At 42.6% G+C, this 21,839-nt stretch overlaps 1 protein-coding gene across 5 annotated transcripts in view; it reads left to right on the top strand.

The window, feature by feature from the left end:
* ryr3 (ryanodine receptor 3) overlaps nucleotides 1-21,839 on the top strand; it is a 146,672-nt gene that overhangs the window by 103,975 nt on the left and 20,858 nt on the right. For all 5 annotated transcript variants that reach the window (XM_061746271.1, XM_061746272.1, XM_061746268.1 and 2 more), the window contains 31 exons: nucleotides 1,005-1,107; nucleotides 1,410-1,530; nucleotides 2,350-2,519; nucleotides 2,804-3,024; nucleotides 4,602-4,692; nucleotides 5,011-5,151; nucleotides 5,653-5,816; nucleotides 6,052-6,130; nucleotides 6,298-6,387; nucleotides 6,980-7,123; nucleotides 8,208-8,270; nucleotides 8,351-8,426; nucleotides 8,566-8,689; nucleotides 8,839-8,954; nucleotides 9,048-9,115; nucleotides 9,219-9,340; nucleotides 9,545-9,594; nucleotides 9,682-9,742; nucleotides 9,835-10,073; nucleotides 10,330-10,411; nucleotides 10,769-10,899; nucleotides 10,996-11,114; nucleotides 11,231-11,429; nucleotides 12,210-12,304; nucleotides 12,477-12,622; nucleotides 12,725-12,812; nucleotides 12,904-12,996; nucleotides 17,282-17,449; nucleotides 19,223-19,282; nucleotides 19,446-19,580; nucleotides 19,702-19,814. In XM_061746271.1, the coding sequence (XP_061602255.1) occupies nucleotides 1,005-1,107; nucleotides 1,410-1,530; nucleotides 2,350-2,519; nucleotides 2,804-3,024; nucleotides 4,602-4,692; nucleotides 5,011-5,151; nucleotides 5,653-5,816; nucleotides 6,052-6,130; nucleotides 6,298-6,387; nucleotides 6,980-7,123; nucleotides 8,208-8,270; nucleotides 8,351-8,426; nucleotides 8,566-8,689; nucleotides 8,839-8,954; nucleotides 9,048-9,115; nucleotides 9,219-9,340; nucleotides 9,545-9,594; nucleotides 9,682-9,742; nucleotides 9,835-10,073; nucleotides 10,330-10,411; nucleotides 10,769-10,899; nucleotides 10,996-11,114; nucleotides 11,231-11,429; nucleotides 12,210-12,304; nucleotides 12,477-12,622; nucleotides 12,725-12,812; nucleotides 12,904-12,996; nucleotides 17,282-17,449; nucleotides 19,223-19,282; nucleotides 19,446-19,580; nucleotides 19,702-19,814 (3,672 nt within the window). The remainder of the gene's footprint in view (nucleotides 1-1,004; nucleotides 1,108-1,409; nucleotides 1,531-2,349; nucleotides 2,520-2,803; nucleotides 3,025-4,601; nucleotides 4,693-5,010; nucleotides 5,152-5,652; nucleotides 5,817-6,051; nucleotides 6,131-6,297; nucleotides 6,388-6,979; nucleotides 7,124-8,207; nucleotides 8,271-8,350; nucleotides 8,427-8,565; nucleotides 8,690-8,838; nucleotides 8,955-9,047; nucleotides 9,116-9,218; nucleotides 9,341-9,544; nucleotides 9,595-9,681; nucleotides 9,743-9,834; nucleotides 10,074-10,329; nucleotides 10,412-10,768; nucleotides 10,900-10,995; nucleotides 11,115-11,230; nucleotides 11,430-12,209; nucleotides 12,305-12,476; nucleotides 12,623-12,724; nucleotides 12,813-12,903; nucleotides 12,997-17,281; nucleotides 17,450-19,222; nucleotides 19,283-19,445; nucleotides 19,581-19,701; nucleotides 19,815-21,839) is intronic.

Here is a 21,839-nt window from a genome sequence, read left to right as displayed (position 1 = left end):
CTGTTACTGAGAGGTGGTTGACCGTCACCCGGTTGTCATGTGAAAGATTTAAATGAATAAGAAGGTTACGGCTCTGTTGAAATGACTTTTCCACCACATAAAATGTTTTACTGATGCGTCTTTAAACACGGCTCTGCATACCATTTATCTGGGCATTGTTAGATACTTCTGTTAGGAAGCATCCGTAAAGATATATCACAAAATGTTAAACATGTTCATCTTTTTTCAATAATAGAGGAGCCTAAGTTTGATCCAGTCAGTTTGCGTTTACTCTAGTTTCAGCTGCAGACTTTGCTCCTCGGGCTGCTGCTCCTGGGATGCTGGTCTACACTGCTCTAAACAGAAGCTTCTTACTTCACTTTTTTATTTTTGGAAACTTTAATTTAACGTTTTAGTCCATGGCTTTTCCAGTTCCATTATGTTTAAACTAATGTGTTAAAACTCTCACAGTAGATCAGTGACTCCAATGTTCTTCGAGGTAAAGAACAAGTTTTTCAAAGAGAAGATTAAATACCGTATTTGTCTCGGGTCTTGGTGTTTCTTCTTGTACCGTGTTATGTTATATTTATCATACTTAAGAACATTTTTATCCTGGACATCCTTCCTCTATTTCTGGAATCTGACTCCTGAGAGAAAATTCAAAGCGTCCTTCATATCCTCGCGGTGCTCTTGAAACTTTGGGAAAGAAGGGGAAACTTTTCTCTTCATGGTTAACAACATCATCTGAGATGTTTTAAAATAAAACATTTTTCTAAAGGCACAGTCCCACTTAGATGTACGCGCAAAAAAGAGAACAGCTTCAAGAATGACTGCAGCTGCAACTATGTTGTGTAATGCCAAGCTTGCAACAACCCAGCTGAATTTTAATGCACAAGCCTGACAAAAAGGAGATCATAAATTGTGCCAAAAACATTCACACTTTTGTTCCGTCGCCAACCATTTGGGTCTTGAAGAATTATTGAAATAAAATATAACAGTTACAGGTGAATGTTTATGTGCTACAGGTCTGGCGAGGAAGAGGAGGAAGTTATCCACATGGGCAACGCCATCATGTCCTTCTACTCGGCCCTCATTGACCTGCTGGGACGCTGCGCACCAGAGATGCACGTGAGTCTGGAGTCGCATTACTTAATGCAACAGAGTTAAAGGGGCACTTTGAGAGGAAAAACCTATTCTTAACCTCTGAAAATAAAGTTGTAATATTAGAAGATATTATAAGAGTCTTATGTGTTAAACATGAGCCATGGAGCTCCTTGTTAACAGCTTGTACTTCATTTATTATATCATAAACGTTACCATGTAAGCATTGATATAATAACTTTGTATTATAATAATAATTGCTGGCGGCCACTACGATATGTGGAGGGGAATATTTGCATATTGTCACATTGTTTTTTTTATGTTTGCAGCTTATCAATGCAGGTAAAGGTGAGGCGCTGCGTATCCGAGCCATCCTGCGCTCTCTGGTTCCCACCTCCGACCTGGTGGGCATCATTAGCATCCCCCTCAAGATGCCAGTGATCAACAAAGGTGTGTGTGGATCCCAGCAGGTGTTTGTAACATGAACTCACACTATGAGACTGTAAGCCATTAAAGAAGCACGAGTTCTTTTTTTTTTATGTTTATGTTCCCACTTTTTTGCAAACAATGCAGCTAACACAACAAGATAAAATTAAATGACGGTCATAAGAATCCCAAACACTTATATTCAGTAGCGTTAATAATGAGGGAGGATTGACTTTCTTAAACCAGCACTTTTAATTGTATGTACAATCAATAAAAAATAAAAAAATAAAGTTTTCAGTGTAAACCTCAGGTTTAAATTGAACCAGAAAACGCAATAAAATATTTAGAGCAGTAGAGGAAACCAAGGAAGTCAGAAAAATCTTCCACATAAGACAGAAAAATAGAGCTGCACAGCAGTTTAAATAACACTTAAATGTATGCACATACTGCACTGCTGCCCAGAAGGGAAAAGGTAGTTTTGGCTGTTGTGGTGTGTTTAAGTCTGCCAAATCAAGAAAACTGGAATGGTTTGATGACTCCATCCTGTGAGAACTTTAAATCTTAGTGTTCTTGCTGCATTCATCGTTCAGGAGTGACTCTGCTCTGTGTGACAGGAAACCCACACTCAGTAGGAATGATGATGGACACATAAACCACATTTAATAACATATTTATATTCTTTTTTGTTGTTATAGGGTCTTATATTCACTATCAGCTCAAGTATCCACTTAAACCGACCGTAATATTGTACTTGTACAACTGGGATGAAAGTATATAATAAATCAAATGTTTACAAATATATACTGATCAGTGTTTATCTTTCAAAATGTGTTCAACCTGCAGATGGCACGGTTACGGAGCCTGACATGTCGGCTTGTTTCTGTCCGGACCACAAGGCCCCCATGGTGCTGTTCCTGGAAAGAGTGTACGGCATCCAGGATCAGAGCTTCCTGCTGCAGCTGTTGGAGGTCGGCTTCTTGCCCGACCTCCGAGCCTCAGCATCTCTGGATACAGTGAGTCGCAAAAAAACTTTCACCACATCTTCTTTTGCCTTTCAACTTTTATGAAACTTTTTGGCAGCCACATGTTTTGTCAGTTGTCAGTTTTTGTCATTATTCACCAATACTTGCAGAGCTCTTGTGGATGCGCCCTCATCACCCCCCCCATGGATAACGTTGAGAAATAACAGACTGTTTTAGAAACAATCTTTTCATTCTTTGCAGTCATTCTTAATAACATCAGCTTAATGGTCCATGATCAGACTGTAGTACCAAATGTGTGGTTCTGTGTCCTTCAGGAGGTGCTAAGCACCACGGAGACGGCTCTGGCTATGAACAGGTACATCGGCTCGGCACTGCTGCCTCTGCTGACCCGCTGTGCCGACCTCTTTGCAAACACAGAACACTACACACATCTGGTGGACTCCACGCTGGAGACCATCTACCGGCTGTCCAAAGCCCGCTCGCTTACCAAAGCCCAAAGGGACGCCATCGAGGAGTGTCTGCTCACTATCTGCAAGTAAGGACTCATGTACGGTTCGGTCTCCTCATGTAGGGCTGAAAATGTTCAAGTTGAGTTTGAGAGCCATCACTGGGATGAGTTTCAAACGATCCTGGAGTCAGTTTCATTTCAAGCCTTAGATCAGCTCGTTCAGAAGAAACAAACATAACAGCAAGTGGTGATCACCCAGGTGCTCATACAGTTAATATATGATCCAAAAGGCAAGTCTACTCATCACAGAGGCCTACCAAGATAATCTTTACATTTACTCATTCAGCAGATTTTTGTATCCAAATTGAGGAATACCATTAAGCTAAAGTTTAGGAGACCTTGTGGAAGTAAGTGCGGGGTTAGAAGAAAGCGGTCATAAGGGATAAAGATCTCTCTTAGACAGTGTAAGCAGATGGCCAACCTGATAAGTGCAAGTAAATAATAGAAGAGTTTGAAATGTAATGATGTTAAGAAAGAATGTTGAGAAAAGAGAGACGGAAACCTCTTCTCTTAAAGCTTTTGGTAGCTCACCCCACCAGTGGGGGGCTGTCTGAACCGGGCCTGCCTCGGTTGCAGGGATGGCAATGCCAGGCAACATGTCTGCGAAGAACAAAAGTGATCAATTTGGAGTATATGCCTTCAAGATTAACTTCAATTGGATGGGACTGGAGTCAGCAATCACTATAAGAGAGCATTAGTGACTTGCTGGTCACCAGTGAGTGATGTGACATCCCGACACAGGCTGTAGGCAAGAAACGAGAGCGTTGTAGTAGTATTGGTGATCGATAATCAGGGACGGTTTATAGTGTCTGAGGCTGAGCAGCTCTTGGATCTCCCCGTCTCCCCAGTTACTCGTCTTGCAAATATAGATCCTACCTGTGACGTCCTGCTGCTGCTGTTACTCTCATCAGTTGTTTCGTTATTTTATGAAGTAATAATAATACATTTAAAAAAACTACATCCCCTGCTAGGTTGTTCTCAGATTACATGTTCAACAAATCCCTCCCGCTACCCGCCTTCCCACATCAGTTCTGTTTAAATTAGACCAGACCCTCGGAGGTGAGTTATTTGCTGGGCAGGGGACGCGCTAGATCTGAGACTTGCTTGAAAACTGATCGTTGTCAAGCAACGTGGATTTATCATCTGGGTTTGGTGCTTCTGGGATTCTGGCACCCAGACAATTTTGAGACAGAAAAAAATGAGAGGAACATAATAATTATTACAAAAAATGATCTGATAAGTTAACTGAAACCTACAAAATCTCTTTGAAGATTTATATGTATGTATGTGTGTGTGTGTGTGTGTGTGTGTGTGTGTGTGTGTGTGTGTGTGTGTGTGTGTGTGTGTGTGTGTGTGTGTGTGTGTGTGTGTGTGTGTGTGTGTGTGTGTGTGTGTGTGTGTGTGTGTGTGTGTGTGTGTGTGTGTGTGTGTATATTTCAAAATAATTCTCATTTTAATATTTAGAAAGTGTTAAAAAATGCTGCAGTTTTTGTTGCCGAAAAAAAAGCAGTGATGTTTCATTTCATTGATAATTTTATGTGTGTATATATGTATATACAGTACACACAGTTTAAAGAAGATGTAATTCTGTCCTCCCTTCAAAGGCATCTGCGTCCCTCGATGATGCAGCAGCTGCTCAGACGACTGGTGTTCGACGTTCCCATGCTCACAGAATACTGCATAATACCTCTCAAGGTGAGAAACGGAACCTGTTTCCATGGTGATGTTTGATTTACGAAAGCAGAATTGGAAGCAATACAAACATCTCATAATTCCCACCTATTATTGTTTTTCTCACTTCCTGTGTGTCGAACATATATTTTTTTTTCTTTTTTTTTAATTCAAGTGATTGAGATTGCACATTGAAAAAGACTTGAAAGTATTAGACTGTAGGTCTCACTAGCAAAACTATCATTAAAACTTCTCATTTTCTCTTACTGAGTCTACAAAGGGCTACAAAAATGTATATTTTCAATCTGATTTCCTGTGTTTTTCCGTCTCTACGATCGCCAGCTGATGACCAACCACTACGAGCAGAACTGGAAGTACTATTGCCTGCCATCCGGTTTCGGGAGCTTTGGCATTACCTCTGAGGAGGAGCTGCTTCTCACGAAGAAACTCTTCTGGGGAATCCTTGACTCACTTTCTCATAAGGTGCCACCAGAAACCATGATGTATATATTATTTAGCCCAATCAGACCTGCAGTACCCTCTTGTCTTGGAAATGTCATACCCATATTGTATACCAAGTCCTAATGAGGAAAGATTAGATCACAGGAACAGTGTGTGATGCTATAAATTATTTTAGGTTTTATTTTAGGTTGTGCAGCTCTTCTCTGTTTACCTCTTCTTCTTTTCATTCTGGTTTTCTGGCCTTCTAAAGTTTCCAACACTTGAGTCATCCTCTCTGGGGGGAAAAGTTCTTGTTCGTTAGAGGCGGTGAAGTAAAAGCTCCATGAATTGCTGTGCGCACAAGCCAAAAACAGATTAATCATTTATCAGTCTGTGACAGGCTGTTGCTCCGTGCAGACTTTCCCAGCTTTGTGTGTTTCACTTCTGTTCCCTTTCAATTTTAAATAAAAGAAGACAGAGAGAGGGAGAGAGAGATGGTAAAAAAAAACAGTCTGTAACCGTTTCCATCTTCTGCTTTTGTAGAAGTATGATCCTGAACTTTTCAAAATGGCCATGTTGTGCCTCTGTGCCATCGCGGGAGCCCTCCCTCCAGACTTTGTGGATACCAGTTTAGGAGCAACACTGGAGAAACAGGGATCAGTGGATGCACAGGGCAACTTTGAACCCAAACCCGTTAACACTGCCAAGTAAGTCGGCTCGCTCCAGTAGACTCAAAACGGCCAAAATATGTATGATATACAGTACTGCATATGTGCAAGTCTAAAGCTGGGATAGTGATGTTTTACTTATTTTTTTTAAGAACCAGTTCCTGTGTTTTTTTATTACATGCCTAAAGTTTGAAGAAAGTTTACACGCTAACCTTACTAGTAAAATGATTTAACAATATTGTTTAATACTTTAAACATGATCTCCCATCCCCAGCATCTCCCTGCCTGAAAAACTTGAGTACATTGCCAACAAGTATGCAGAGCATTCCCATGACAAGTGGTCGTCAGACAAGGTTAGTCCCCGCTGCAAGCGGATACCTGCCCCCCGTATCTGATTTGTCATGTATGAACAGGTGCAACACGCAGACACACTTGTCAATAAAGGTTTCATTTTATTGTACAGAAGCTCAGCTGATTTAAACCTGAAATGCAACCAACGATCATGAACTGTTGTTGTCAGATGTCCGCAGGCTGGAAACATGGAGACAACGTGGATGAGCAGTCCAAAACGCATCCGTTACTGAAGCCATACAAATCTCTGAGCGAGAAGGTACGTGCATGCTGGTGCACCGTGTGGAGGGCGGTGAGCTCAAATCAATAAAAAAAAAAAGGTATGAAAATTGTAAAAATTTGAAGTACCTTCCTTTATGTCAGTAAAACAGTAAATTACCTCTACCATAATCTATAAAACTAATTCATAATGAAAAACCATTTTCTGATTTAATTTATGGTCAAATGAATGCAACATTTGGGTCATGTGATGAAAAAAAACATATTTTCAGTCTGAGTTGGGGGGGGGGGGGGGGGGGTTACAATTCAGAGTAAAAATATTCATAAACTCAAATCTATAGAGTCAGAAGTCTGAAATTCAACATATATATAAATTAATTTGAAGATCTGAAATATGGTGTACTGTGTTGCATTTAGATGTAAAGGAGGTTAATCCATCACTTCCCTGCCCTTCGCCTGTCAGCAGCTACTTCCGGAACGGGTTTTATATGCTAAAATAAGAGAGAAATATTTTTTCATGAAATTTATCCCATCAAACAGTTTTGCTTTTTTGGGAGGGGGTTAATAGATTTTTCACCTTTTTCGGAGTGTGACCTCTCAAGACCAAACAGCTTTTATTTTTGAATCTGTAGGAAAGAGAAACGTATCGCTGGCCTGTGAAAGAGTCTCTGAAGAGCATGTTGGCAATGGGCTGGAACATGGAGAGGACCAAGGAGGGAGAGGCCCTTTTCCAACAGCGAGAGAGCGAAAAGCAACGCAAGATGTCGGAGACTCAGGTAGCATCTTAAAACTTGTCATCACAGACACAAAAAATTAAATCCATCAACTAAAAAAACGATTTATCTGAGATAGTTTAGATTAAACGCCTATTAAAAAGGGAAAGTGAATGCAGCAACCATCTGATATTTGGACATTTGAAACTCAAGAAGTTAACAATGTGATTTTAGTCTCAGGTGTATAATCACAATTACAGCATATAATTAAAGCTGCAAGCAGCGATGAACGGGCCCTCGCACGTGGAATTTTCACCAATAAAAGTCAAGGACTCAAAACTAAGTCCGATGACACCACCCAAGACTCTTTATGTCAAACCATTCAAAAGTTATGGTAGAAAGTAGGAACTATCAAATAACAATCGGATGAAGGGGGGGGGGCGCGCTTTTTGGCGTCTAGTGTTGCCACGGTAACGCTTTTGACTGAGAAAAGTAATACGCATCGTCGCAGGGTGGAGACACATATTTTGATGTATAACACACCTGGGTGCACGTTACGGTTCGGGCTGTATTAACTGCCGAAGGAATGGCATAAATTGCGCCAAAATGACACGATTAATTCAAAATGGCCGACTTCCTGTTTGGTTTCAGCCATGGCACCAAGAGACTTTTCTTTAAGTTGCGACATGATACAGGTGTGTACCGATTTTCGTGCATGTACGTCAAATCGTACTGTGGGGCTTGAGGCACGAAGTTTTCTAGGGGGCGCTGTTGAGCCATTAGGCCACGCCCATTAATGCAAACCATTAAATATCAAATTTTTCGCCAGGCCTGGCTTGCGTGCAAAATTTGGTGACTTTTGGGGCACGTTTAGGGGGGAAAAAAAGGCCCTCGTTTCGTCGGAAGAAAAACGAGAACGAGAACAGCTCCTACAGATACAATAGGGCCTTCGTCAGTGCTCAGGCCCTAACTATACACACAATGAGAGAGCGCTTATATCTTGAAATACATGTGATTTATTGATTCATCTTTTGGATCATACAGTATGCTTTTCTTGGCATTAGGCGATATAATATACCCTAAACTCATTTAAAGTCAGGATTAAGATGAGTCAAGCGTCTGATTCCTCATCAATATTCCTCCACAGATGAATGGCTTCAGTCCTGCTCCAGTCGACCTGCACAGCGTCACGCTGTCAAGAGAGCTACAGGTTGGTTTTGATCTTGAGATTATAAAAGAAAACAGCTGTTCAAATTGGATAATTTTTTTCATTTATTGCTGTTTCTGCAGGGCATGGTTGAAGTGGTAGCAGAAAACTACCACAACATCTGGGCCAAGAAGAAAAAATCTGAACTCCTTAGCAAAGGTGTTTAAAACAAAGGAGTGTAGTGTAGGAACAGACTTCACGTCATCTTTGAGGCAGATGGTTTGAGTTGGAGTTTTTTTTCACTGTTTTGTGTTGAAAAGCACCTGAAATGACATGAGACTGTTATGTGGCTGAGCAGGAGGAGGGGCCCACCCGCTGCTGGTTCCCTATGACACCCTGACTGCTAAAGAGAAGTACAGAGACAGAGAGAAGGCCCAGGAGCTCTTCAAGTTCCTGCAGATGAGTGGCTATGTCATCACCAGGTTAGACTTCCCCAAATGTACATTTCTACTCGGTTAAGATATGAGTACATGTCCCAAACGTAACTTCTGTGTGTCTAGTTGAGGATACAGTACATTAGTTTTGATAATGATGGATAAAGGTTTTCACCTGTGACCCGGCTGTCTCTCAGAGGTCTGCAGGACATGGAGCCGGACTCGTCATCCATGGAAAAGCGATTCTCCTACAAGTTCCTGAAGAGGATGCTGCACTACATCGACTCCGCTCAGGAGTTCATCGCTCATCTCGGTGAGTTTGTCGCATTCATTCTGCTGCAAAGCCTCGTCATCTCGGTGGGAACTAACGATTTGACCTTGCTCATTAACGTCGTCGTTAACACAGAGGCCATGGCCACCAGCGGGAAGACGGATAAGTCACCTCACGACCAGGAGATCAAATTCTTTGCCAAGGTTGCAAACACTTTTTGAAACTGAATCTTTGATACACATCGTGTGTCTGTTTTAATCAGCCTTTTGATCCTGTTTTTCCTTCTTTTTTAAAATGTTTCCTCAGGTCGTGCTGCCCCTGATTGATCAAACCTTTAAAAACCACTGCCTTTACTTCCTGTCCACCCCTAGCAGGAACTGGAGCAGCTGCGGCTGCGCCTCCAACAAAGAAAAGGAGATGGTCACCAGGTACTTTTGAAGCAGTGTAATAATGATCTGTTATCAGCGTTATCAGCTTTTATCTGGTCAGACGGTTCTCTTGCTCTGTCCTGTCCTACTTTAATGAAAAAGGCAGTTTACCTTTCATGTATTTTTAATACCTTTTCTTACTTCCAGCCGCTTGCTTGCTTTTCTTTTTCCTTTCTTCAGTTCTGTCCTTCCTTCTTTTTTCAGCCTGTTCTGTAAACTGGCAGCTCTTGTCAGACACAGGATCTCTCTCTTTGGTAAGGCTGACGTTGCCTCTGTTTATAAACATCCTTGTTTTGAATCCCCTCCAGCATCTACCCCATGTGTCTTTGTCTTTGTTACAGGAAGTGATTCTGCAATGATGGTGAGCTGTCTGGACATCCTCAGTCACTCGCTGGACACCAGGTAAAGTACCTGTTCACTGCAGGCGGCCACAGAAATGCTCAGGGAATGTGAAAATAACAGACACGCACTTTGGCACGCCCTCCCTCTCTCAGGACAGTAATGAAGTCTGGCGCGGAGCTGGTCAAAGCTGGTGTCCGGACGTTCTTTGAGAATGCTGCAGAGGACCTGGAGAAGCTGGTGGAGATGCTCAAACTGGGGAAGTTCTTGCAGTCCCGTGCGCAGATGAAGAGCGTCAGTCAGAGCATCACCTACGTGACTGTGGCGCTGCTTCCCATCCTCACGGCCCTGTTTGAGCACATCAAAACCTATGAGTTTGGGGTGGACCTGCTTCGTGAGTTCTTTTCTGTGTTTCCTGTTTCCTTTTGGATATGATGACCTGCAGAGACCAGCCCAGCTGGGACAACAGAAGTTAAAATGTTATTGGAGTGAATAGTGGAATATTTTCAACTTGAATATTTCCAATTGTTCAGCCCATTCCTGCTCAGGCTCCCCTCTTCACTCTTTCCACACATTTCTTCTTGCTTCTCATACAGTATGTGTAAGTTTTTGCTGCATGGTGCAGATATGTATCTTTTGTCCACTTTCAGTGAATGATGTGCAGCTGTCTTGCTACCGAATCCTGATGTGTTTCTTCACTCTGGGCACCGGGAAGAACATGTTCGTGGAGAGGTAAGAGGCCAAACTCTTTCAGCCACCAAACATGGCTGGTTGGAAGGGTTTCCTGACACGTTCCTGACACGTTCCTGACACGTTCCTGACACGTTCCTGACATGATGCTCAGAACCCACCAAACCTGCTGAGTAAGCGCCTGCTTTCTCATCTTCAAATCAAGCTGTGAAATGATGTGGACTTTTGCTTGGAGGAATGTGGAGAACCGTGAAAGTCTACACACACGGGATCAAGGTTTAGATTTGATTGTCCTGAAACCGAAAGAATAGCTGCTCACAAACATGAATGTTTGTTGGTTTCAGTTTTATTTTCTTACATCAGATTGAATCCAAATCATTTACTTGTTGGTGCTCCCAGGCATCTGCCAGCCCTGGGAGAGTGTCTGGCAACCTTGGTGGGAGCCATGCCCGTAGCGTTTCTGGAGCCTCAGCTGAACGCCTACAACCCCCTCTCTGTCTTCAACACCAAGACCCCCCGAGAAAGAGCCAGTGAGCGTCGTCCTGTTGACTTTTTGTATTTAAACTGACCACGCCCTCCTTTCAGTCGTTGCATTTGTTGTGACTGACGGATGTTTTCTGCTCCAGTCCTGAGCATGCCCGACACGGTGGAGGAGATGTGTCCAGAGATGCCTCGTCTGGACAAGCTGCTCAAAGACATCAACGATATCTCAGAGTCCGGTGCTCGTTACAGCGACATACCCCAGGTCTGAATGAGGGATTTACCTTTACGCTTCAGATAGATTGTCCTTTTAAATAGTTGAACACAAAGTTACCAGGAGCAGAGTGGTCGACGTTCAACCATTTCACTTCTTCTCTTCAGGTCATTGAAGTGATCCTTCCCATGCTGTGCAACTATCTGTCCTACTGGTGGGAACAGGGTGTGGAGAACTGCTCCCAAGACACTGACTGCTGCACCATGGTGACCTCTGATCACCTCAGCAGCATCCTGGGAAACATCCTAAAGATCCTCAACAACAACCTGGGCATTGACGACGCCCCCTGGATGAAGAGGATCGCAGGTGAGTTCCTGACTCAAGGTTGAATAGAGGTCACTAGAGGTCAACTTCCACGATTGTTTTGAGGGCATCTTATTCTAAAGGCTGGATTATGGGTCTGCAACAAATCGGCGCCAAGCCTACGCCGCAGGTTGCGCGTGTCGCGCAACCCACGCCACACGCCATGCCGCACGCCATGCCACACCACGCCGTGCCTGACGTGCACCTCCCACAAATTGTAACTACGCGTCGAGAGGTCGCAGACCAACGCAAACCGAGAGAGATGTGATTGGTTTGCTTGGTAGCAACGCATTTCCGGTTCCGGTTCGTGAAGCAGTCGTGAACTTTCAGCGCTCTTTTCTTCGTGTATGTGTGATTTATTTTGTTTTGGTTTTTTGCACAATAGTTGTCCTTATCGCTTTGATTCACTGTGACGAGAAAAGTCGGATAAACCATTCAAGAAACGATCGCACCCCCCCCCTAGCGGTCGCGGGGGGTACTGCACCGCGGCGAAATGGAGTGTTGGAGAAGTCCGAAGGATTCATGATGGCGTCACGGCAGTGGCGTGTGCTCTGCGTTGGTGTAGCACAGAACCATAATCCAGCCTTTAATTAGCACTTACAGATGTAAGTTTCCAGACTGTAAGTCTGTAAGAGCATAATACTCATCTATTTGGCCGCGCAGCCAATGTTCTCCACGGACTCTGAGACAAATCTGCTTGTGTTCTCTGAATCTGTGATGTAAATCCCAGTCGAAACCTGATTTATTATTGAGAGGCATAACTTTCCTCATCTTGGTCTCTAGTTTACTCTCAGCCAATCATTTGCAAAGCCGGAGCAGATTTGCTGAGAAAACACTTCCTGCCCACAATCGACAAGCTGAAGAAGAAGACGATAAAGGTGAGCACGGTGCACGTGCACTGCTGACTGATGCTTTGGTTCAGAGATCTTGTGTTGACTCCAGTAACAGCTGCTGCACCGGAGCTAGAGCAAATGTTAGTTCCCTGAAGTTAACAGTAATTGATGATGGAGGGCAGTGAGAGGAAATCATGGCATGTGGGTGTGGTTGCAGGTCGTAGCTGAAGAAGAGCTGCTGAAGGCTGACAGTAAAGGTGACAACCAGGAGGCAGAACTGCTCATCCTGGATGAGTTTGCTATGCTGTGCAGGGACCTCTACGCGTTCTACCCCATTCTCATTCGTTATGTGGACAACAACAGGTGCAATACAGAGTTCAATTGCTGACATTTTAAGTGTTTTCACTGTCCAGTCTTGATCATACATCTACCGGCGTCTCTGGGTCTCGTCTTTGTCCACTCCAGGTCCAGGTGGCTGAAGGAGCCGGACGCAGACTCCACGGAGCTCTTCAAGATGGTGGCTGAGATCTTCATCATGTGGTGCAAGTCGCACGTGAGCGTCAGAGCTCGTTCTGTCACAGTCATGGACTGCACAGCAGGTCGACGTGAAACTGACTCGGGTCTCCTTTGTCCTCTGAATGTAGAACTTCAAGCGTGAGGAGCAAAACTTTGTGATTCAGAATGAGATCAACAATTTGGGCTTCCTCACTGGAGAAGGCAAGGCGAAGATGTCCAAGGTAAAGATGCGGATGCAGAGTGTTGAGATGCATCACATCATATGTTCCATGGTGTTCCTGTTGGTTCGAAAATGATACAATTATGTGAAAAACATTTGCTAAGGTTGAGTTAATGTTGTTTTTTTTACGTTGGAAATCGATTTTAATCATGGCGGTGATATCTGTCCTGTCCATGTCATCCTGATTGATACGAGAGTGTGTTAACAACATTGTTAAATTTTTCAGCTTACACATTTATGATGGATATACCCTGCTACTAATGCAGCCGAGCTGTAATCATAGCAATCACGTTAACGATGTAAGAGGCTGGCTCAGTCCGGCTGTGACAAACATCGGTGGCTGCAGCAGCTAACTGCAGCTGCCTCTGGAGAAAGTTTGTTAAAAATGAGATGAGTGTTTGCTGTTTTCCTCAGTTCTCTGTCACACTGGCCGTGCACAAAATCAATCCACCAAGTGTCCTCCCACCAGTGTAATTCGATAGCTCTCCAACCTCCGAGGTGCAGCACAGAAATAACATAGAGTCCCATTAAAACTGCAGCAGCAGAACATCACAGCGCCTTAACTCTGACTTTGAGCTGCTGTGTAGCCCCTCCAGAGTCTGCTCTGTTGCTTTTCACAAAATGAATTAATCCACTTTTGTCTTTGTCTGGATATTCTTTGTCAATTTAAGTGTGCAACCAAAATCCTGCACAATCTGGCATCCAGACCAAAGGCATTTCTGTGATGAAGGCATAGCACTTAGCCAAGCAGTTATCAGATACACAGCTGGACGGTGTGAGTGGCTCCTCCGAGGCTAAATGGATTGCAACTGGCCTGTTTTAATGCATTATAGTGTGAGGGAAAGGGTGGGCTTTTGTTTGAATGAAAAAACAACCCGGGTGCATCATGGCGCTCTGATTTCAGACAAAAAAACAAGGATGAACTTCTTACTTCTAATTCACAACAACGTAGACGTCAGTCTTTTAACAGGACTAAACAGCTGCTGTCTGATACAGTGACTTGTTTCCCCACAAATCTCTGAATTTGCTTTACTCTGGCTTCAATAGACACATTTGATTTACAATATTCATTAACTTAACAATAAACTTAATTCCATTTTGAAAATTTCAGCAAATCCAGATTTGGATGCTATGAGACACTGAGAAAGAAGTTGTGAGGACGGCAGATAAACAAACATTTATAGACAGAAGTAAACACTAAAGGGAATCAGTTCAAATAATTGTTTCTAAAGTGAATTCTAGGTTTTCGCATTTGGTGGTTGTGGCAGTGACATACATTTTTCCATAGGATTTAACCAAGATATTGTTATCATCATACCAGAGGGCACTGCTGACGTTTTGAATTAGTTATCATTGTTATTAAAAATCCTTTGAATGAATCTGATACATTTAAAAGCCTCTGAGATTTATAAAATGTTTAAGTGGAACATGAGCATCTTTTTATTGTGACCTTATAAGGGATGATATTGTGAACAGATTCAGGGAGTTTCAGTGCCTAAACCTGAACGGCTCAACGTTCTCTACCACTCCGCCATTTGATTTGCCACCAACGCCCCATACAGGACCCATCACTGTGACCTCTACACCCTGGCAAACTGGCCCCCCCTGGAAACCAGGCGCAACATGCACTGGCTGATGCTGGTATTCAAAACCCTCCTAGGCCTTACTCCTCCCTACCTAACACAGCTTCTGCATCTGCGCCCTCCCCCTATACACAACACCCGTTCTGCCCCTCTCATCCTGTTAAATGCCCCACTGACGCACTCTTCCCTGGGCCGTTCCTCCTTCCAGGTTGCTGCCGCCGACAGCTGGAATCAACTCCAAAAATCCTTACAGTTACAAACTCTTACCACTGTCAACTCCTTCAAACATGTCATAACTAAATCCATAAAGTATACCTGCAGCTGTCCCAGCCAAAGCTCTCTCTGATCCTGTCACCTCACTAACCTCACTAACACCGTCTGTTACTGCTGTTGTTTTGTTACTGTCTCATTTTTGGTTGTCTAGTATCACTGTTTTTACTTTTAGTGTCTCTGTCCTTACTTAACTTGTTGTATGTCACTGTACGTCAAACTAACTATCGTTCTGCGGTGTGTCACTGCATTATGTCTTTATTCCTTTTTTTTTGTGTCACTTTTGTTGTATGTGCTTTTATTGTCTATATCTTAATGTTACTCCCCCTCTCCCTTCCCCTTAGGAGGTCTTTCACCTCCTACCAGGCCATTGCCTTAAATAAGAATGTATTCTTAGCAATTCTTGCCTGGTAAAATAAAGGTTTACTACTACTACTACTATTACTACTACTAAATGCCCAAACTGGACACCACCGTTGGATTCAATTAAGCTCTATTTGTATAACGCCAGATCATGACAAACATCATCTCAAGACTCTTCAACGATAGTTAAACTCTTTCCAATTAATATAGAGCCAATCAAATCAATATAATACGTTTTTCTGAGTTAAAGAAACCAACAAATTGCATGAAGATGTTTCTTGGCTACAATCCCCCGTCCTGGGCAAGTACCAGGCGACTGTAGGAAGGAAAAAACGACGGCACCAGACTCAGGAAGGCTGTCTGCCTCCACCAGTTGGGGGTTGAGAGGACAGGAAAGAGGAGAAAACAGCAACAACAGATCAGGAACACCTGCTGGGAAGCAGGAACACAGGTTAATAACAACAACTATGATGTCATTAATAGAGATGGAGTAGAAGAGAACAGAGTAAAGAGAGGTCCTCCAGAAGTTTAGACCTATATCAGCATAACTAATGGATGTTTCAGGCCACATGAGCCATCCCTAACTATGAACTCTATCAAAAAGGAAGGTTTTAAGTATAATCTTAAAGTTAGAGAGGGTGTCTGCTTCCTGAGCTTAGACTGGAAGCTGCTTCCAGAGAAGAGGGGCCTGATAATTGAGGCCTCTACCTCCCAATCTCCTCTTGGAAACTCGAGAAACCAAAAGGACACCTGCTGTCTGAGACCGGAGTGCTCTGCTCCAAAAATATGGAACCATGAGCTCTGGATCTCTGCTGGCGTAAGCAATCACCTCACCATGATCAGTGTGTCTACATGGGCTCAGGAGTACCTTGAAAAACTCATCTCCCAACACGACCTGCTGCTGCAACCAGAACTGTATTTTTCAAGCAGGAAGTGCAGGATTTGGCAGGAAATGCTGAAGCAGTCTCTGAGCATGAAGTTGTCTCAGATGGACTGAAAGGCAGTGGATGTTTGTTCCTGCCATCAGATGAGTCCATGTTTCAGCTTGTTAAGAGGAAGAGGCTGTGATTGTACGGGGATCCATCTGTTCCCATGAGGGATTTTCATACGTGTGAAGGTACAGGGAGATGGGAAGAACCCCAGACTTGCATCACAGCAATGTCATTCCCTGGGAGGTCCATCTTATTTCAGCAATGCCAATTCCTGTGTGGCTTCATAAAAACACCATGTGTGATCAATTTGCTTGAAGTTAATGAAAATCTTTGATTTTGTGTTTTTGACTCCTAAGTTACATGCCCTTTGTGCTTTTAGAAAACGTTCCATCCTTTCTGGAAATGGTGTTTGTATGGAATCAGTATTGAGAAGACTGAAGTGTGTTTTCCTCCAGTCTCTTCACAACATCAGGACAGGTGTCACCTGTGATTACATGAGGAAAACCGTCCAAGCGTGTTTCTGGTGTTTTATTTGTGCTCCCTGCTGAACACGCTGGTTATGTCCACGTTCAGTGTTCTACAAATCAATTGCGAGAGCTTTTAAATTCTCCAGTAAATCAAGGGTTTTTGCTGGAAGGCGGTATTTTTGGAGCAGTAAAGTTGGTCATATATCTAGATGTTGACAGTGTGTTCCAGCGGCCTCACAGCTAACCATCACTAACGGTAAATTTTTTTCTTTTTCAGCCAAGACGGATGATTTATTTGCTCTGCCAGGGTGTTTTGAGACAATTGCTCAGTGGGAAGAAAAAGCTCTGCACTTCTCAAAGGATTCTGCTTTCTGAATGATTTATGAAGATGCGCTATGGGACGCTTGCTTAGGGTTCATTTTTGATGAGAGGTTGAAAGTGGAATAGATTTTGTTCCCTGCGAGCACGGTCAGCGCAAATTAGATTTTTAGATTTTATGGCCCAATTTAATTTTAGATTTTTATTTGGTCTTCGATAAGTACAGAGAATGTAGCTTACGTGAGACATTTATAGAAAAGGAAGACATCAATGAGTATGAAATGGCTTCTTTTGGACTGATTTAGTGCCATAAGTGATCATCTGTTCACGATCAAGCTGTTGTTTGTCTGTAGGCAGGTGGGGACCAGGAGAGGAAGCACAAGCGGCGTCGTGGTGAATTATACTCCATCCAGACGTCTCTGATCGTAGCAGCCCTGAAGAAGCTGCTGCCCATCGGTCTGAACATGTGCACGGCGGGACACCAAGAGCTCGTCTCTTTGGCCAAGATACGCTACAGTCTGGTGAGCTGACGAAACAACACCTGATCCAGGGATTTTTTGTTGTAGAAACATCAATCAAATAGAAATCAGTTTTCTCAATGTCACGTTCTTTTATACAGATAATACAAATATTAGTCATTGCTAGAGTGCACTTTTCTTTTTTTAAGACACAAGCCAAGAGATGCTCTCGACTGGATTAATGCACCTTGTGTGGCCTTTTTTTTTAAGGCTGGAGTGGCTTTGATGTATTTGCATGATTAAAGATCTGAGCCTCAGTTTCATTATTTGAACCCTCTGATGCACAACATATGGACACCCCTTTTAATGCACAACATGGGTAAAAAATGACCCGCATTCATATCCCATGTTATCTCATGCAGGCTGAGTTTTTCTTTCCTGTATCTTTTTAGATCAATGTATTTTAGTATCCAATAATCCACATATTCTTTAGATATCTTGTTTTTGAGTACCATGCATCATTATTTATATGTTTCCAGTCTTATTTTTTGAATATACTTCATTTTTGTATTACTATATCAAGTTTACACAGATGGATCAAAAATGACCTGTTTATCCAAGTATGATTTTAAAGATAAATGAAGGCATATAATAACAATATTTTTCTTCAAATAACTATTTTAGTTGTGATTTGGACCAAACATTCATAAAAGTAACTTTTGAAACATGTTTATTTCTCACTTTGGAACACACAAATACATCTGACAATAGATAACTAAAAATAAAATGATGCGTTGACCAAAGTAAAATAAAATAGAACTGATAGTGGTCTGTTCCCTGACGCAATGCCCTGGTCCTCTGGTCATCAAAATGTATGAAGTGCCGGATATCTTCATATCTCCTGAGCCCCATAGTGGCCTTGTACATTGGATTTTGTTTCAGATCTAGAAACAGCTCCCGCAAGGCCACAAAATTCAGACTCAAAATCACTTCCAATAGCATCCTCATCTGGTTCTTCATCCAACATTCTCAGAACCCTTTCAGCTGTAAATCTGCAAGCAGTACTCTGGATAAAGTAAATCAAAAGCACAATACTTTCAGTAATGTTTCTGTGTCATCAAGTCATCAAATATTTTCTTAGGTAAAGCAACTTACTTACTAGAGGCAGTTGTGCTGAGCAGGTGGGGATTAGCAGATGTCCGCAGTCATTATATTCCTAATTTCAAACATGGTCAAAGGTTCCTACCAGGTGCACATGCAGGTGCACATGCAGGTGCATGTGCATGTGTGTGAAGTTGATGTAGGAATACAAAAGTTGTGCTTGTTCACAAAGTAAGAAAAGAAACATAAAAATGATGACTAGTGCTGAATAGAAACCTGTTATTTACTGTATACATGGGATAGTGGATGATAAAATACATGTATTTCAAAGGCAGAGCAAAGCAACACTCAGCCATACATGAAATAACACAGAAAATAAATGTGGGTCATTTTTGACCCATGTTGTGCATTAGAAGTGTAGTGATACAAAAAACGTTTTTATTCAAAAAGTAAGACAACAAATAATAAAATAAGGATGTTAACTGATCAAAAACAAGTTAATTGAGGAATACCTGGAAGACCAAAAGATAAAACTAATCTATTACAAAGATAAAGAACATAAAATCTCAGTCGGGTCACTTTTGACCCATGTTGTGCATCAAAGGATATCCAGGAGAATGTGTGCAGCTGGAGGGGCCTCATGCACATCTTGACTATTTAAAGTTTTATCGTATGGGAATAGGGTATAATGCTTCTTTGCTATATTTATGTTGTGAACCTGCTTTCCCCTCACAGAAAGACACAGACGACGAGGTGAAGGAGCACTTGCGTCAGAATCTCCACCTACAAGAGAAGGTACTATCATATTCAGCAGCGGAATCTCCAGGAATATAATCAAATAAAAAGTATTTCACTTTGCACCATGCAGACTATAACAAACATAGAAGAGGATTGTGGGTAATGGGTGCAGTTTAAAGCAGCTTTTAGAGGAATTTATTGATTGTTTCTGTGCCTATAGTCTGATGACCCTGCAGTGCAGTGGCAGGTAAACCTGTATAAAGACATAGTGGTGAAAAGTGAAGACCTGACAAACCCAGAACACACGGTCCAGAGAATCCAGAGCATCTCTGCAGCAATCTTCCACCTGGAGCAGGTAAAAAAAATCTGCTGTTATGGCAGGTAATATAATATAGTAACATTTGACAGTTTGAGTAAAAGTATAAGATTGAGAATGGCAGATATCATGTATCAGATGATTTGACATCATGTCTCAGGTGGAACAACCTCTGAGGAACAAGAAGTGTGTGTGGCAGAAGCTGCTGTCCAAGCAGCGAAAGCGTGCCGTAGTGGCTTGTTTCCGCATGGCTCCATTATATAATCTACCCAGGTGAGTTTTTGTTGATATTTTTTTCCCCCTCCTCACATTTGTCACCTTTACTGACTTAACTTATCACGTTGAATGTTGTAACTCTTTCTCAGTCTAACGACACATAACTACTAAGTGGACATTGGGAGGGTTAATTTTTTTTCTTGATTATGTACCCATGTGAACCCCTCATCCCTTTCCTAATAACACTCTCTCCTCTGTTTTTTTTTTTGTTTTTGTTTTTGTTTTTTGCATAACACTACTTCATCCTCCTTCAGATACAAAAATAATAATTACTTCCTGAATGGATATCGGGAGGTTTGGCTGGAAACGGCATTCAAAGCCTCCAGCTTTGACCGCCTGTTCTCACTGCTGACGGTAAAGTGCCACCACAGGGCATATGCTTCATCTTTACAACCCCCCCCCCCCCCTTCATCAACCAGGCTGCGGACCGGTCTCCCCCCAGCAACCGACTGTTTCTGCACTGTTGATTCTGATTGGTCAGATAGAATGAGAGAAACTGAGATTATTTGGAGAGTAGCAAACGCTCTGCAAGCTGCAGGCTTCTGTTTCATTTCAGGTGAACCCTGAAGGAAGGGATGAAGCAAGGAAAGAAGAACAACAGCAGAGAGAAGTCTGTTAATGGCACTGTTGGTTAGATACATGGGCAAGAAAAGTATGCAAACCCACGGGAGTTTGATTTTCTGAATGTGAGTCACAATGGTAGACGAGCACAATGTGCTTAAGCGGATAGCAGTTAAAATGTGTCTTTATCCAACGCTCATAGTAAACATTCAAATTAAAATAGGAGAAGCAAATGAATCCTGACATTATCCTGTAGTATATTTTGTAAACTTGTTCATTCATTCCCGGTCAGCCCCAAGGCAGTGAAGCCCAAACCATGGTGCTCCCTCCACCGTGCTTCACTGATGGATGGTGTCGGTAGCCTGCGCCCTTCCCTTTTCCTTCAGCGGTGTAAATGTTTTAACTATAACTTTGTGTTATCGGCTAAAGCACATACAGTAGTGTTTTGAGATTAGATCTCATGACTATCTCTGGATGGAGAACTTGTGTTTAACACAATGTAATGCGAGCTGCGTTTTTTGCATCTCTGGTACCTGAAGCTGAGTCCAGGGGAGGGAAGACGAGTCGGGTGGTACTACGTGATAAACATCAGAGATCGGAGAGGGGGGGCAGATCCATGCTGACGAACAACGGGATTTGCGTAGCGCCTCCACCCAAATCGTGTTGCACAAATATGACCAGCAGTTTCCCTCTGCAGCTCCTGCTGTTGTATTCGTTGAATGCAAAGAACTGCTTTGTAGGGCTCTTCAATCTGTTAATGACCCGAGTTTTGTGTCTTGCAAGCCGCAATACGTCATTTTAGTTGCCAGTCCCTCATTACGGTTCTGTAATACACCGATTTATGACGTCCACGGCTCCCAGGGTGAGACACTTGCAGGCATCGTCTTCTCGTCATTTATAAATCCCACCAACGGCCCGCCTCCATGCGTCACTTCTGTTCACATTATGTCTGACCCGTGGTTAAGAAAACCCCCAGAGGCGAGTTATTGGTGGGGCCAGCTCGACACCCTGCGTCAGTTAATGTAAAACGGACCGGCGACACGCTAGATGTGGGCGTTAAATGAGAGGTATCTGCTAATGTAAAAGGGGCTACAGTGTGTTTGAATGTTACTGTGACTTAAATGAAAGATCAAATCACTATGAAGCATCAGTTGATTCCAAAAGGTTGACATACATGTTCTTGCCACTGTAATTTTTGATAACAGTAAAATTCAAGTTTTTTAAATGTCATTTTGTCTCCTATTGAACTCTAAGCTAACATTTTGAGAAAACGTGTGCAGTTTTGCAACACATTTGTCAACCTGTGTGAAGGAACTTATGCCATGTGATAGAAACAGAATCAGAATAGATCCAGTAACGTGCTTCAAAACTACACATCCCTGCTAAAGTGTGCATGCTTCTATGATGTATTTTCCAACCTAATGAGAGTAACTGCAGTTGTTTTAGAAACCAAACATGACC

The sequence above is a fragment of the Cololabis saira genome, chromosome 18 (assembly GCF_033807715.1).
Source record: "Cololabis saira isolate AMF1-May2022 chromosome 18, fColSai1.1, whole genome shotgun sequence".
Taxonomy (NCBI): Eukaryota; Metazoa; Chordata; class Actinopteri; order Beloniformes; family Belonidae; genus Cololabis; species Cololabis saira.
Note: the sequence above shows the minus strand (reverse complement) of the source record. Positions and strands in the feature narration are given on the sequence as shown.